This window comes from Parasteatoda tepidariorum, chromosome 2 (genome assembly GCF_982258835.1).
Source record: "Parasteatoda tepidariorum strain Cologne lab strain chromosome 2, Ptep-v5.0, whole genome shotgun sequence".
Lineage (NCBI taxonomy): Eukaryota > Metazoa > Arthropoda > Arachnida > Araneae > Theridiidae > Parasteatoda > Parasteatoda tepidariorum.
Window position 1 is genome coordinate 2,335,996 of NC_141756.1, and position 17,812 is coordinate 2,353,807.

Sequence of the window (17,812 nt, forward strand, 5' to 3'; positions counted from 1 at the left end):
CAATGATTTATTGCATAGGAATGTATAGTCGCAAGTGACGCGGTGAGGCGTAAACAGGAGAAATAACGGCCGAAAGGAAAAACAAAGATTTTACTGAAAGCGTTGTTGACAAGTGTGATGTTTACAGTAAGTGCTAAAAATTGCGTCCACCAGAAGCGATACATGCTTGACAGCGTCGGTGGAGCGATTTGCGTACACGTTCAAAGATGCCTGGTATTTCACGCACACCTGCAGCAGCTACAGATATGCGAGCGACGAGATCCTCATCTGAGTCAACTGGAGTCTCATAAACAAGATGCTTTAGATGTCCCCATAAAAAGTAATCGAGGCTCGATAAATCGGGAGATCGGGGTGGCCAAGGGATTGGTCCACCACGCCCAATCCATCGAGCACCAAGCGTGGCATTCAGGTAATTTCGTACATCAATGCTGAAGTGTGCTGGCGCCCCATCGTGCTGAAACCACATGCGGTTACGAATGGCGATCGGAACATCAAGCAGCAGTTGTGGTAACACTTCTTTCAGAAAAATAAGATAGCTTCCGCCACTGAGTCGCGTGGGTAGTAAGTATGGGCCAATCAAAAAGTCGTTCACAATACCCAGCCCACACGTTAATACAGAAACGTTGTTGAAACGCATGTGGTCGCGCTGCATGTGGATTATTGGTTGCCCACACATGGAAATTGTGCGCATTAAAGACACCCTCGCGTGAAAATGTCGCTTCATCTGTAAATAGCATATCACCTACGGAATCCGGCTGCAACGCACATTGCTGCATCACCCACAGGCAGAAGTTCACGCGGAGAGGATAATCTGCCGGATTCAAAGCTTGTATTTTCTGAAAATGGAAGGGGTGTAAGCGATTTTCGTTTAACACTCTGCATACAGTCTGATGACTCACACCTACGTCACGCTCAACAGTTCTTGTGCTTGACTCGGGTCTATCAGCCACAATGTTCAAGATGCTTTCTTCCAGCCTTGGAGTGCATACAGCTCTTAATCGACCAGCGTCATGTCTGTTGACGTCGAACGCACCTGTTTCACAAAATTGACGATGTAACCATTGAAAAATTCTATGATCCGGCATTCGTTGATCAGGATACTCCGCGCGATACATTCGTAACGCAGCTCTGCCGTTACCATTTGCACGGCCGTACATGTAATGCATGTCTGCTTTTTCTGCATACATTAAGTCACCCATCGTCTACGGCAACACAATTGTGAATGGCACTTTTCCCTACTGCGATGCATCATTTTCAACGGCGGCTAGACATCTACTGCCCTCTACCGGCAATAATACCAACCGATCACTCCATTTCTCTTTCCTTTTATTTCCCCTGTTTACGCCTCACCGCGTCACTTGCGACTATACATTCCTATACAATAAATCATTGTTACAATGTCCTGTACCTACCATTAAAGTTTGTACCATGGATTCGGGACCACAATGTATATATATATATATAATTATAAAGAAATTTTTTACGATTGTAAATGCAATATTTCAAAATAAACAATAATTATCCTAAGATAAAAATAAATCATTATAATGAGCCTATATTGGTAAAAAATAAAAATGCAATTGAAAATGAGTTTGAGATGAAATAAAGCAAAAAATAAACTTACCGACGTGGAGTAAAAGTTAAAATGCCATAAAAGTAGATTATCTAACAGTTAAAAAAAAATTTACTAAGAAGAAAACGATATAAAACAGTGCTGATAACATAAATCGTATAAAATAATTTATATATATATATATCCGAAGAAAAAAGAATCAAAACTAGAAATCTGTTTTCTTTTTTAAAGGATTCACTCATTAATTTCACTTATTACTGTGAATGTATTCAAATCTTTTAAACTTATGATCGTAATTAGCGTCAAGCCTAAATATGCGAACTAATTATTTACAGTTAAAGCAAAATGCTTGAAATATATTTTGTGGGACCCATTTTTAATAAGAAATTGAAAAATAATTTTTTCTTTTTAAGTTTCCTAGACAAAATTCAAGTAATCCGGAAAGATGATTATTCACCGAGCGATAAAGTAAGCAAACGAGTTTTATCTCCTATAAGCAATATTTTGTGAAATTTTTCATTTCAAAATAATAATAATGTTACCGACAGGACATATTGCATTGCAGAAAAAGAACTTCTGAAATATCCCGGATTGAATTTACCGTCAAAGTACCAAAGAAATATGGTGGAGGTTACCAGTCTTTCTGGCAAGTATAATAAACACTATAATTTGTAAATATTTTTGTTTTGTTTATTACCTAGTGTGTAAATAGATGTTGTTGAATGTTCGCACACCTTTCGACTTGATCAACTTTATCCACTAGATTAACTAAATCACAAATAAAGAGTTATAAAAAAATTCAGACCCAACTTAAGTATTAATAAAAAAAGGAGTGCAACAAGATCAAATAATAATAATTAAAAAAAGCAGACAATCATTTTGGAATTTCTTGGAGTTGATTGTTTTACAGACAGAGTTTCTCTTTTTATTTTCACCAGCATGCATTTTAAATGTTTTCAAACAATATTAATTTAAAGTATTTCTATGTTTTTTTTTCCGTGAATAACTTATTTATAATTAGTATCTTGGGGACGATTTAAATATAAATACGAATACTGAAGAAGGAAAAGAATTTTATGACGCCTAAAGAAACGTATATTGGCTGAAAACGATTGGAAGACATACATCAATTGATGCAGTTTTTTCAAACCATATGACTTGAAATGTTGTGGCAAAGTTGATACAGGAAAAAAAAAATGACTGATGGCTAACCAATAATTGCAATAATGTTAACCCAATTTTTTTCTTTTATAATTAATTGTCATTATGCATTTTTTTAAACTCTTTCTTGCTTTGATTTATTTTTTCTTATCGCTTTTTCAATTTTCAAACAATGCCCGTATTCAATGGCAAAATATTTCGTTTGAAATATTTCATCAGTAAATTTTTAATAAACAACATTTTTAGCGAAAGAAAAAAAAAAGTTTAAACAATTCATCAAATTAAAATTTTTTTTGGTAAACTTTTCTCACAATGTTTGATTATTAATGTGAGAACATAAACGTAATCAAAAATTCTGAGAGGAGTTTCTTTTTCAATAGCATTTTAAAGTGTGAAAAATAAAGCTAAGTATTAGCAAATTAGAGAATGAGTAATGTGCTACAATTAGTTAAAAAATAAAAGTCTCCGGACTGTGTCCAGCAATTAAATGACAAAATCTGACTTCTGAGAATAGTCAGAGCTCATCCATCATTCAATGAATCAAAAATTATCTAGCGTAACGTGCCACTTAAACTAAAATCAGTAGTTCGCAAAAAAAAAAAAAAAAAAAAAAATGTCACGAATGCTATTATGAAGAGTGTTATTTTGAGAAAACTTCCTTTATTGTAAGAAAGTATTTTCCCCCCCTTCATTTCAATACATTATAAAGGACACTTTTGGCCAGAAGAAATCTGGTTTGACGAGGGAAATGTATGATTACGCGAATCGATACAGAATTTATAGTACTATTTGCAATTTGAAACTAAAACATTAATGGATAAGTGAAAAATGATGAAGGAAAATGTGGTTTAATTCTACAGATATTTTCTCAATAGGATGTTTGATGTGGGTGGACAGAGAGGAGAGCGTAGGAAATGGATACAGGTGTTCGAAGGAATTACGGCAATTCTGTTTCTTGTTGCATCGTCCGGATTCGATCAGACTATACGAGAGGACCAGAAGACAAATAGACTGCAGGAAAGTCTCTCACTTTTCCAAGATGTCTGGAAGAGTCGGTAATGATTCTTATACAGGGTGATCTTTATGCATAGATTTTGAATTTTTATAAATAATTAAATTAAAAAGAAACAATGTTAAAGTGAGGAAAGAATAAAAATCTAAACCAGATAGATAGCTAAGGTAAAATGAGAGAAGTTACTGATTATACTCTTTGTAAATAGGCGCCTAAGCACGTAGGTATAACTTTTCCACGGGGGGTGTTCAGAAATTCAAATTTGACAAATTGAAGTAAAGTTGAATTTAAAATTGGGGACTAATACTTATGTTCTCTCTCTTTATTTTAGATAACCATTGGTTGCGTTGAAACTTAACAGTGTGTTAATAAATTTAAAATTAAATTTGATTTTCAACAGTAAATTTAAACTTTTTCGTCAGAAACAATAATGCCTAAGGTTTTTTTTTTTTCTTTTTCCCATAGAAAGCTCTGTTATAAAAGATACTCAAAAGCTCCCCTACTTTCTTCCGTACACTTCCCCCTTCAGTGTGAGAGTTAAATTTCGTCTTGACTGGCAGGTGAGGCATATTTTCTAACATATGTTTTCCCGTTGAATTGAATAAGATCGATCCCGGGAAGCGAACGGAATAATAGTTTAGGTGTTATAAGGATTTTGTGCATAAAAATTACAAATTTGTACTTGTACCTAATTACGTTTATGATATTGCTATTAAAAAAAATAAGATATTGTTTCCTACGTATTCTTTTCCGAAATATTAATTACTATGCATGCTTTTACGGAAATAAGACTATACATAAGTTAATACAACAAGTAGTTCAAAAGGTGCAAGAATTTTTATGAATAAACAGTACTTCTTTTAACACGACTTATACATACAATTAAAACTGATATCTAGGATACATTTTCCGATGTTATTTACCATGCTAAATTATATGAGACCCATCCCAAGACGATCGGATTAATAGTTTAAAAGTTTTAAGCATTTTATGTACAAAAAGCATAATTTTATACTTGTACTTATTTACATATCTTACATTGCTATAAAAACAAGTGAGGTATTGTTTCCGATATATTTTTTCGTTCAATCGAATCAGATCAAAACCGAATTAAAAAGGCATATATTTCAAAAGTTGAAATGATTTTTCTATACATACAAAATGAGTGGCATTTATTATGAAAAAACATATCAATTTCAAAACTATTTATATCAATTCGAATTATATATCATTCAATTCTGTAAAAAAATTTCATCGGGAAATGTACCTTACATGTTCAGATAATCCATAAATAGCAAAGTAAAAGGTGTGAACCATGACAAATATAGCTCTTTTTATGCATAAAACGGCTTGCAAGCTATTCGTCTTATTAACTTGTGTATAGTCTCATTCGATCCAGCTTAAAATAACAAATCGAAAACAATGCCTCACTTATTTAGTTAGCAATAACAGATGCATAATTAGGTACGAATTTGTACAGGAAACTCTTATAGTTTCTAAACTCTAACACCCATCCATCGTCTCGGAAAAAATGCTTGTTTAAAATGCATAAATAAAAAATGGGGCTAAGGGTAATCATACTCTAGACATCTGGAATTTAAAGAATCATCGACAAATGTCTCATTCAAAGCAGGAGAGGGAAAATTTAATATGTCACCCAGAGAATATGAACGTTGGTGTCAATTTTCTATTCAATCAATAACGAAAAACTCGCATTTAAAAGTAATTTTAGTTTTAATAAAACGAAGAGGCTTTTATTAGATTTCTGTTATTGAACTAAATTGACAATGGAAGACAGTTTATGTTCTAATCACAAATTGGATGCCTTCTTGAAAGATTTCACTCTCAAAAATTTTATTTTTATAACTCTTTTGACACAAATTCAGCATATAATTCGCCCCCTTCCAAAAGAATTGACTCCAATTCAATGATGATTTCTTTTTTAACAATAATTCGCCTCCCTTCCCGCAGATATTATTGGAATCAATCCAACAATTCGCTGAGCATTTTCTGTTTCGGTCCCGCCGAGCTATTTACAATTTCAATAAATACTTTTGATTTTATAAAAAAATGTTTAAACATAATTCTAGATAAGATGAAATGTGGGTTTTTTAAGGGACAGTAAAATAGGATTGATATTTTCACTTATGTGCCAAGAAACTGAAGTAGGAATATAATTTGAGATAAAAACAATTGTTCTATTTTTCACCCATATTTCTAACTCACTTGATTACTTTTACAATGAGGTAAGGTATATTGATTTTAAAGCTATATGAATAATAATAAAAGGGTATTATTTAAAATAAGTATGAAAGTGAATAAAAACTTTGTCCAATAGCTAACACTTTTTATAAAAATTTCTAGGAAATTTTTTTTAAAAATTCTGTTAGCAGTTATAATTACTAAATTATAGTTGAGCGAGATATAAAAACAGATGTGGAGAACTAAATTATTGTAGTAGGAAAACAATGAACGTTAAATGTAAAAAGAAAATTTTTATGATGTTATTTCAAATGCCATCCATCTGTTGAAGTACTTCTGTCCATCGTAGGGTTTACCTTTTTCAGATAGATACGTGTCCACGAACCCGAGTAACATTAGCTATTTTTTTTCTTCTTCTTTTGCTTGATTTCTCTATTATTTTAACACTCGGACTAACTCCTTATAATTGCTCTTCTTTGAATGAAAGTTGCGTTTAGAACACTTTCATATTCTTTACATTTAGCCAAAGCTTGTAATCTAGATAGTATCAGTGTATGAAAATTTTAAACAGGATGGATATATATATATATATTGTTTGCTTTAGAGTTGCATATTCCTCTCTTTTTTAATAATTAAATATTTAATTCTTTCCGAAAACATCAGAAAGAGCAATACTGATGAATAATTGTTTTAAAATTGGAATTTTTGAAAAAACTTTTGTTTTAGTTATAAGTTTTTAATATGAATTAAAAATAGATATTTTATAAAAGATGTTTATTTTGAACACTGTTTTTCAATTTCTTTTATCTGTTTTTTTCCCCCATCCTTTCTTCTATTTTTCTTAATATGACCATCTTATAAGAAATATGAAAAAAAATAATTGCGATTCATTAAATCTTTCCTTACAATCAATTTTCAAATCAAAATCCGACATTCAAGTTCAAATTTAAAAGCTTAAAATGTAGGGCTGCGTTTATATGAAAAAAAAACATGTTAAATTTTAGTGCAAGACAATTTCAATGACCCTAACACTGACTTTAAAATATCTAATTTCCTTTTATTCATTAACTTTATTTTCAATTTTTTATATAGCTCAAATGTTTTAATTTCATATATTTTATGTAAAATTATTTAAATCGGAGCAGATTTTCAGTTGTGAATCTGCAACTTTGTTTAATTGTTGTATATTTTTTACCTTGTTAATCGAAAACAAATTTATTTCATTTTCTTTATTGTATGTTTAGAGTTACTGCTTTTGTAAAATTTAAGTAACTTCTTTTTTAATAATAGTTACGATGTAACGATTATAAAAACCAAAAAGAGAACTAATTTAAGAAATAAATTGGCATTTGAAATTCAAACGAATTTTAGCCTTTCCATGCGTAACATTACCCCTTAATAAGACATAAACTAAGTTCAAATAAATAAAATTCCTTGAGGGTGTTTTTAAAATTATTAAAAAACTTCATTTAAAAGAAATAAATGAATCATTTTCATAACTAAGTGTCACGATTTAAATGTAGGTAGGAAAATTATTAATAAAACTTGAATAAAATGTTAATAAAAGAATAAAAGGTAAATATGATAATGTATGAAAAAAAAAGAAATGTTCCCCTAAATTGAAATAAAAATATACTATGAGTTCCGAAGACAGCCAGCAAGATTGAACAAAATTTGAGCACATCTTAGTGAAAGTTTCCTGACTGAATGTCGAGAAAGAGTTTGATTTGAGAGTCACCTCTTTCTTAAACTGTATATAAGTAATTCCTTATAAGTGAATGACAAGGGGGGAGGGGAGAACATTGGTTTCGACATGTGTTGAAATGAATTTTAAAATGGTGTTTGAAAAAAAAATGAGTAATTTGAGAAAATATTAATAGTTGCAATTTACAATTGGGGTGTTTGAAAACCCTAAACGCCTCCCTTACCTAAAAGGCGTCTCAAGGTTACGTGATTTACCACCCATCCGTTACCATGGTTTCAATAAATCTCCCCCCTCCCCCACGTTAGTATATTCAAATTCTTACCGAAATGTACTGCCGTGGAAGAAAAAAAAAGCAATAATTTCGAAAAGTAGAAGGGAAAAGTGATCACGAGTCTTGAGATACCTATTTTCAATTGAAAAACACTTTCAAGTTTCAGTTGGTAACCAAATTAATTTTGAAGTTTTAATACCGCCTCTCTCGCACTATTGATTGGTTTGATTTTCTTAATCTTTCTTTGCTGCTTTTTTTAAATTTTAGTTTAGGATTCTTAACGTGCATACTTTTTGACAAGAACTTAAAATTATAAAGGTAGCGATTACGTGACGAAAGCTGTATGGTTCTTACTTAAGTGGACAAAGATTGGGGGAGAAATAGAGCTTGCATTTCTTGTACGAACATTTTAGTTGCTTTGAATAGCGATCAACAATTTTCGGGGAAAAACCCTTCTGGAACTGTTTCACCAATTTCTTGTTTTAAGATGATAAAAATCGGCCACTTATAATGTGGATACTCACTCACTATAGAAAATAAAGTAGCTAAAATAAAAGGGCAGGCAAAGCAGATAGCATAGGAGCACGGCAATAGAGGACTAGAGCGAGAAGCAAATGCAGCGTCGATGCAAGTAAAGATTTTCATATCGATATCTGCAACAAGAATAATCGCCCAATTTTAGCGGCAACCGGCCAGTAACTAAATAATAATTAATACAGAAGGCGACTAACAACAATATTTAAAAATATTTTTATTTTGGGGAATTAAAAAACCCTTTGGTGCTTCTTTGACGAAAATAGAATTGGCCGATGCTGAAATATTCTCTGGAGAGTGTTGGCCACCTTCTGTTTTTCTATGACCTTCCATTTTGGTTTTATTTTTAGGGACTCTACAAAATATTTGATGAGAAAACTATTTCTTTTTGACAGATAATTTTATGTGTCATAATTTTGAGCATATTTTTAACTGGGCTCATCAATACCACTTTCGTACCAACTACAGAAAGCGGTAGACATCCTTTCTGAATAGAATCAACTCTGAAAATACTTTCGAAATTATAGAATCCCTTTGGCAGATGATAATTATTTTTCCCTCTTTCCTATATAGGTTCCTGAAAGAATCTGGATTCATTTTATTTCTTAACAAGCAAGATCTGTTACAGAAAAAAATGGAAAAAGGTGCACAGATAGAAAAGTTCTTTCCAGAATATGCACACTATCAACCAAATGGTATACTTTAACCTTCTTGTTAACACTGTTTCTTAAAGCTATTTCAAAAAAAAAAAAAAAAAAAAAAGTAAATAAAAAAAAACAGTTAAAGTACATTACACTTCGAGCAAGTTACAGACTATAATATACAATCATACCGTAAAACGCACAAATACGGAACATTTTTTTTAAAATCGCCAATTTGGCAAGATCTTTCAACCTAGATTAAAGTTATTAAAATCAATAAATAATTCTATATTTTCAGGATCATTCAGCGATAACGAAATTTTTCAAATAGTAAAAAATCCGAACACAGACGCTTTCTTCATGGTGAGGTTGCAGATTAAATAATGTGACGTAGAGTGGGTATCCTGATGGGTTGTTGACGCCCTTTTCCATTCTATTTCGAGTAAGCCAAGTTCTCTTAAGTGGCACATTCTATGTTCTTTCACAAAGATTACAATTCTTTTCCCTACATTTTTCTTGCTCAACATAGTGACAGGTGAAGAAATAGAGTAGAAATATTTCAAATATTCTTTCTTACCTGGTTTTATCGATTTACCAGACTTCAATACTGCGTCGCTTGTCTTCAAAAGAAAACGAATTCTAATAATAAAACATATTTAATAAGAAGAGGATGGACACAACATATACGATCATTCTTTCATCAAAGCTATAGAAATCAACACTGAAACAAAATAAAAAACATTAATATTCATTCAGTCTGCGCGCTATCTGTAGGCATTGAAGTTAATCCGTTTCAACAGGTACAAAGCCATGCAGAACAGAAACAAATTAATTTTGTATCGAAGTTGCCAGGTACACAAAACAAAAGTATATCACGGTTACAATAAAATATCTCACAAATAAATCTAAGTTAAGTAAACGACGCAGACGAGAAAGAAATATATTTCAACGAATTCGATGTGCAATAGGGTAATGTATTTAATTTACTTCACGTTAATTTACACTCTAACTTATAGGGAGAAACTTGAGTCCACTTTAACAAGCCATTCAGCTTATAAACGATCAGCTAGCGCTGACATCCTAGGTCACATGTGTAGGTATACGTGATCTCCTTAAAGCACAAGTACCCAATTGTTTAGTATATCCAAATAATTACAGTCAAACCCCGCTATAGTGAACCTTCAAGGGACTGAAATTTCTGTTCACTATATCCGTTACGTAGGCAATTTTACTAATGGTTTCCAAACTCCTCCCTTTTATTACACGTTATTCAAATAAATGACTGAAAAATATTATGTAGTAGCAAACAATGTGTTATTTTTCATTATTCTTCGTCTTGCATACAAAAAAGAAATTAGTAATCTTTAGTTGATGAGCAATCCTCAGCATGGAAACACTTCCCGACCCTCAGATAATTTTTCCTGAATTTATGTTATTCCGCTTTTTAAACCAGTCTAACCTGCTATTTGAGAGCACATAAAAGTAGTCTCATAAAATCGCTTAGCAAATTCATGACATTTGTCCAAATACTGGAAGATTGTGGCTTCTTCGATTGGTGAACCACTTCAGTAATGCTTCTTCAACATCCTTTTGATCTGCTTTTCTCAACTTTTTTTTGCTATCAAAATTTTTTTCATGAGCAAAAAATATTAATTGCCTATTTTTCCATATGTTACAAGCTGCAGATTTGAATAGTTTTTGTTCCCTGCAAATATCAGTTTAATTGCATCCATTTTCAATTTTTCTGATTATGCCCATTTTATCATCAATGAAGAACATTTTACTTTTACTGCTAGCCATAGTTAAATTTGAGTCACTTGTTTGCAGGTTTTTTTTTTTAACTGAACTAAGAGCAAAAAGGAGTTGAAATGAGGGCCTTATCAACACATATTAGTGTCCAACCCTTTGACCAATAATGAATAATTACTCATTCCCTCTGACAGAATATGCATATTGATCCCACTGACACCTTACAGGTGCATCATCTAACTGGGTTGGAAACATCTGCTTGGTTTGTTTAGGGATGGGAAAGTGAGATAAAAAAACAAACAAGAAAAAATGCTTATAGATACATTCCCCTCTATAAATGGTTCTGAAAATCGGTATACGTATTTATTTTGAAGTAAAAATTTCAAAATTATTACCAAAAAAAAATGAGAGAAAAAATCAGTCGAAGACAGAAAAAAGTTCACTATATCCAACTTTCTCACTTTTTTGGTTCACTATATCCATAAAAAATAACATTATACGTGTATAGCAAGGCACGGGACCGAACATTTCGTTCACTATAGCGGGGTTTGACTGTATATTATTTTTCAACAAAATGTCTTCATTTATCATATAATCTCTTCTTGGGGAGAACAAAACCACCTTATTTTTCAATTCTGTTCGTCCTCGATTATCCTAAATAATTTCCTAAACATTATACTGCAATGTTTGAAAATTTGTGACATAAACATGAAAAGAGTATTTTATTTACAATTTAGTTGCTTTTTCGTTCACTTACATGATTTTAAAAATAATTAATAGGGTCCTACCTATAGTTGACACATTACGAGGGCAGTTAGATTTTACGTCGCACTAGAGCTGTACAATGGGCTATTGGGGACGGAAACATCCCTGAGTAATGACATGGCACCTCCATTCGCCGCGATTTGTTGGATTGTTGACTGAACAATATCAAAGAGCGGTAGAAAACTTCTGGTGCATCCCCCCGTTTATGTCCATCCTTACAAGGAGCAGACTTAATATTCCAGGAAGTTTTATTATTGTGATTTGTATTTAATATTGCGCTTTATTTTACCATTTATAAGACTTTTCTGTAATTTATAAATTCTAACAGGTCGCGAAATTTAAAAAAAAAATAACAAAATTAATATCACAGCATAAAAAAGTGTAAGGTTTGCCATATTATCCCTTATTGGGTTATATTTGTGTAAAATAGCACAATTTGTTATTTGTCGGTTAGCATCATAGCAAGCTTGAGTCGAATTTATGTGTGGTTTGCAACGTTGAAAGTTAGATTGAAAGAACGCGTTATATTGTAAACACAAGTTTAATAATATTGGATGGTGCGTTTTTTCAAGCTTAGGCGTAATAATGAGTCGGAAACAGTAACCCGGAAGTTTTACGGGGAATTTTGACCCCCCCCCCCAGCGCCATCTGCGCTTACACGGTTAACCATTCATTAGGCTTCTGCTTCATCGCCATATCTGTTAACCCTCACTAAGGGGCAACTCTATAACCTCACTACTACTCGTAAAAATTGTAAACAAATCTTCTAGCTCATGGAATTGTTTGTTACTTAAGTTAGGTGAAGATTTATCCTCGTTTTAGGAGAGGAAAATTCAAATGAAGAGAAAACAATACTTCGTTCTTTAATGAAGAAATAAGAATTTAAAAAAAAAAAAAAAACTTATGTGTTATTTTTTCCTTAGAAACATGAGTAAAATTTTCAGTCAAATAATTTTCAGAAAAAATGCTAGCTATAATGAAGATAAGGGAAAAAAACAATTTAAAAAAAATAATTTGAAACAAATCCATGATATATTCATCATTGTTTTTGCGTAGTTTATTTTTAATGAAAATTATTATTTTTATAACATCAATCATATTTATTAAAACTTAAAATTGCATATATGTACACACATTGTTGTTGTTGTAGTTAATTTACGTCGCACTAGAGCTGCATGATGGGCTATTGGCCACGGTCTGGAAAACATCCCCGAGGACGATCCGAAGACAAGCCATCTCAATTTTGATCCTTTGCAGAGGGGATGGCACCCCCGCTTCGGTAGCCCAACGACCTGCACGCGAAGTCGAGCACTTCACGGTAGAACAGTTTTACGAGGACCCATACCGCACACCCTCGGTCCCTACGCAGACTGATCCAAGTGGTCTCCCACCCGCACACTGACCGCAGCCAGTGATGCTTAACTTCGGTGATCTTCTGGGAACCGTGTCTTAACGATCAGTCCACTGCGGGACGTACTCACATTAAAGTAGAAAAAATACTATGTATTATCAAATATTTTAATCTTAAATATTAAATAGATTTGTCAGAATTAATCCAAATAACGAAATAAATTTAAAATTTATTATTAAATTACCCTCCCCACACAAAATACTTTTCAAGAAAGGAAATAAAGAAAAAATCACGTATGAAGCCATCAGCTCTTCACATCAGTACTCTAAAGAAAAAAAAAAGTGTTTGAAACTTGTAAATTGTCTAGTAGCTTCAATTAAAGTATTTACAAAAATTAACAACTAATGAGGTACAAAAGCCTGCTGCATTATTAAATATTGAGGCCACATACTTGGAAAACGCAGGTAGGTACTTTAATTACGCTGCACAAGAGCTGTACAACATACTTGTCAAAAACACAATAAATCATTTTAATTCAATTTATAAAAAATAATTAAAAAGCTATATCCTACTCACAGAGAAGAAAAAATTCAATTCTAAAACTAATGAAAATTTTCCGGAAACGCTATAATACTTATAAAACAAGTTTAAAACTGAAAAGGAAACAAAAGGCTATAAAATATGAAGGTGTTTCAAGAAATCTTTTATAAAAAGACTAATAAACAAAAAACTTATAGAGTAATTATTATACAAAACTTAAAAGAGTAGTTATTAAAATATAAAGAGACGAATAAACAAATAGCTAAATTTATTAAAATCGCATGTTCTAAGTGTAACATAAATAAATACTGTTTACGTATGGGGTTTTTGGCAATGTGTCTGTGAGCAACTACTGCCCACCATGAGCGAAATAGTGTTCTCTCTCGAGAAAATGAGAGACTAGAATTTTAAAATACCGTATCAATGAGGAGCCTGGGAGTCGACAAGTCGGAAAATCGCGATCCGGAGACAACATACATACGTCACATCCCGTGAGGGCAGTATGATAAGTCCGTGACTAAAAAAACAAGGTGGTGCTCTGATCGCACTCTTGTTATTATGTGTTCAATTTATTATCATCTGCAGCAACACTCGTGAAATTTGCAAACTATATTTATAATAATTTGTGTTCTATATAACATTACTTTTTGCGAGGAAAAACGACTATCGACAATTATCGAAAAAAAGTTGAAAGAATATAATGGGGATTCCGCTCCATCACGCGGCATAATACACAAATGGTTTACGGAATTTCGTTGTGATTCTGGACACACGATTGAGGTTACGACTAAAGAAAAGGTCAGCAAAATCCATGATAGAAACTTGTGAAAGAGTGTGAGACAGATAAGAAGGTAAACATATCAAACGAACGTGTATTCATATTTCGCATTACGATTTAAGCATGAAAAGTCATCCGCAATATGGGGTGCCGAGAGCCGCGGTGGCTAGTGCTGACATAAAATATCCTCAGTGACAGACAGATCACGAGTTCGATTTCCCTCGCAGTCGGGTTAACCGTGGAAGATATTTCCTCTCCGTGTAACACAAATGCGAGTTAGTGTCATCAAAAAGTTCTCCATGAAGGGTAGTTAGTCCCAATGTTTGATCCAGAAGTTCTCTTGTCTTCTGGGCTGGGTTTTAAATTACAAGGCTACGGGAGTTTAACATTGATAGTCGTGTAAACTTGAAATTGGGTCGACTGTTCAACGCCTCCTATGTATACATTAAAAAAAAAAAAGGTGTCTTGATTGCCGACAGTAAGTAGATCAAAAGCGGTCTCGTGTAACCATTTCAGAGCAATGTTTAGAAAAGTGCGAGCACAATACAAGCGAATTTTTGCGGCATGATGTTGCAATAGATAAAATTTCGATATATTACTACTGAACAGAAATGAACATTCTAAACAAACAGTGGACTTCTAATTAACTTGTTCCGAAAAAGGTGAAAACTGTTTCATTGATTCCAGTTTTCTGGGACTCAAAGGGTGTAATAATCCTCATCGACTCATCTTGAAAAGGGGATCACCAGGCAGTATTATGCTGACTTGTTAGACCATTTTAATGAAAATTTGAAAGAAAAGGCGGCAACATTTGTCCAAGGAAAAAAGTGCTTTTTCATCACGATAATGTGACAGCTCACTCATCTGCAATCGCAGCTACTCAATTGGTTATGGAATCGCTCCCTCATCCACCTTTCTCTCCCACCTTAATGACTTTTTTTTTTTCTTTTTCCAAATTTAAAATAACGGCTAGGTGGAAAGAGATTTTCTTCAAATTCTAAAATCATTAATGCAACAAATGGCCATTCTGATGAGTTTCAGAAATTTTATTTTTTGGAGGGATAAAAAAAGTTTAAACATTGTTGGATAAAGTGTACCTATATGAAAGAGAAGATTGAAAATGAAATGCATTTTCATGTGTATATTGGTTTTTTGATTTCAAAGTCACGGACTTAACAAACTGCCCTCGTAGGGAGCGTTCCGGTATGATAATCTTAAGCACATAATAAATTTTAAGTACATATTCAACAGAAATTTTACACATGTTGTGGGGTTACAATGAGCAAGAGCAAAGTATGTGTGAAATCCAACAAATCACTATTGAAGAAGTTATAGGTGTAATAGATCTGTTAGGTAGCGGAGGAAAAGGAGTTTTGCGATTATTAAAAACACCTTCAGCTTTAATTGATTTTACAGCCTGAATTTCGAAGACATAAAATGCAAATAAATACCTTTAAAATTGCAAAAGAATCTTCTATAAATTTCAGAAAATGTGCTTAAAAATGTCTTTAAATAGGCTTGATTATTTAAATAAAAATACAGTCGAACCCCGCTATAGTGAACCTGGGATATAGTGAACACTCGGATGTAGTGAACTTTTTTAGCGGTCCCGTCCGTATTCCTATTTAAATAATGTTATTTTTAACGCTTATAGTGAACAGCTTAGAACTTAGAAACTCGGTTATAGTGGACTCAAATTCCATTTCTTTAAATATTTTTTTCAGTCCTCCATCTTTAAACTTGTAGGTGTTGGGACTGAAAATGAATGCCTTCCTATAAAATGTGTCATATTACTCTCCTTTATGCTTATCACTTTTAACTATACTGCAATAAATGTCAAACAGATCATTTATCTTATACTCCCCCCTCCCTGACAAGTCTCGCTTTCTCTCTTTTCCCCAAGCTTGCTCTACAACTAGTTAACTTGGCCACCTGCTGAATTTTTGGAATTTTCTTATCTGTTCAAACCATATTCTTTACAAATCACCCCTTGACAATCAAAAAGGGGAACAATTTAACTCATTCTACAGCTGCTCTCTTCATATTCTTACATTATCTATTTGAGACAAGATTTTTATTTCAAAAGCAGTGAAAATGGCAAATTCTCTAAAGAGAAAAGCGTTTTCGATAGACGACAAAGTTAAAATTGTAAAGCGTATTGATGATCGAACCAATCAATCGACACTGTGTAAGGAATTTTCCTTGTCAAAATCTACAGTTTCAAACATTTAGAAAAATCGAAGTGCAAATCTTGCGGCATACGACAAAAACATGATTTCATCGAAAAAACTGCGTGGAGCTAAAAGAGAAAACGTAGAAGATGCTTTGTTAGGATGGTTCGAAATCTTGTTCAAAATGTAAAAATCTTACATTCTTTGCACATTGTAGATAAGAAAATTGATGAACTCAATTTAAAATCAAATTGTGTTCAATCAAAAATCACAAATTTTTTTCATAAAAAGTGAAAATAAAACTAATATTTAGCGACGTAATTACTTTTTCCATCAATTTTTGCTTTATTATCTGTTAATTAGTTAATAATTTTTTAAATAACTTATGCAAAATTGCAAAGCCAATTTTCAATCATTCAACTGTCTTATGCAAAAAATATTTTTCAAAAAATTTGGATATAGTGAACCATCGGTTATAGTGGACACATTACTGAGTCCGCAGACGGTTCACTATAGCGGGGTTCGACTGTATTTAAAACACAGCAAATGCATGTTCTGAGTTCATTAAAATGTTAAAATAAATAAAAAAAAAATTATTAACTCTTATTAAGCATTTTTCGTTTGTATTTACATTTATATGAACATACAAACTTTCAATGAATTAGCATAAATATCCTCCTTTATGATAACCAAAGAAGTAATAAAAAACAGAAGAAAGAATACCTTAAAAAATGGAATAAAATACAAAAATACGTTCCAAAAATTTAAAATGCTCTAAAAATACAAAAAAATGCCTGAAAAGAGAAAAAATTCTCTAAAATACAAAAATATGTCACAAATTAAAATAATGCTCTAAAAATCTAACAAAATACCTTAAAAGAGAAAAAAAAATTGCAAATGTCATCTAAATCTTATGGATAATCAAACAGGTTTTAATGTTTTGTACACCCATCTTTCTAAACACTGGTTTGTCAGATTTCTAAAGCTTTTTTGCTTTTAACTCACTCGAATAATAATTTACACCAGCTAACCACCAGTCTTTTCATCAGTCAGTCAGGGTGATTATTACAAAATACCCTGCATACATTCAATATTGCTTCAAGCTATGCCAGATTCATTAGACACTGATGCTTAATTATAATTTTAAATTGAAAATATTTTAACTAGGATTTTATTCAAATAACTAAAATAAATTGACAAAAACTTCAATATCCATTTTTTTCACCCTTAAAATTTTCACAGTTTACAACTTGAAATATATTTAGTCCTAGATAAAACTGAAATCAGCACTCTTTGACTTACAGACAACAATTAAAGAAATGTGCTTAATTTCATATTTCCTTTACTTATTTCAAATAA

The 17,812-nt window shown here is 32.2% G+C and overlaps 1 protein-coding gene across 2 annotated transcripts in view; it reads left to right on the forward strand.

Moving 5' to 3' along the window:
* The window catches only part of LOC107454562 (guanine nucleotide-binding protein G(s) subunit alpha), a 36,101-nt gene that overhangs the window by 16,331 nt on the left and 1,958 nt on the right, over positions 1-17,812 (forward strand). For both annotated transcript variants that reach the window (XM_043047047.3, XM_043047048.3), the window contains 4 exons: positions 1,987-2,041; positions 2,122-2,219; positions 3,610-3,789; positions 9,032-9,153. In XM_043047047.3, the coding sequence (XP_042902981.2) occupies positions 1,987-2,041; positions 2,122-2,219; positions 3,610-3,789; positions 9,032-9,153 (455 nt within the window). The remainder of the gene's footprint in view (positions 1-1,986; positions 2,042-2,121; positions 2,220-3,609; positions 3,790-9,031; positions 9,154-17,812) is intronic.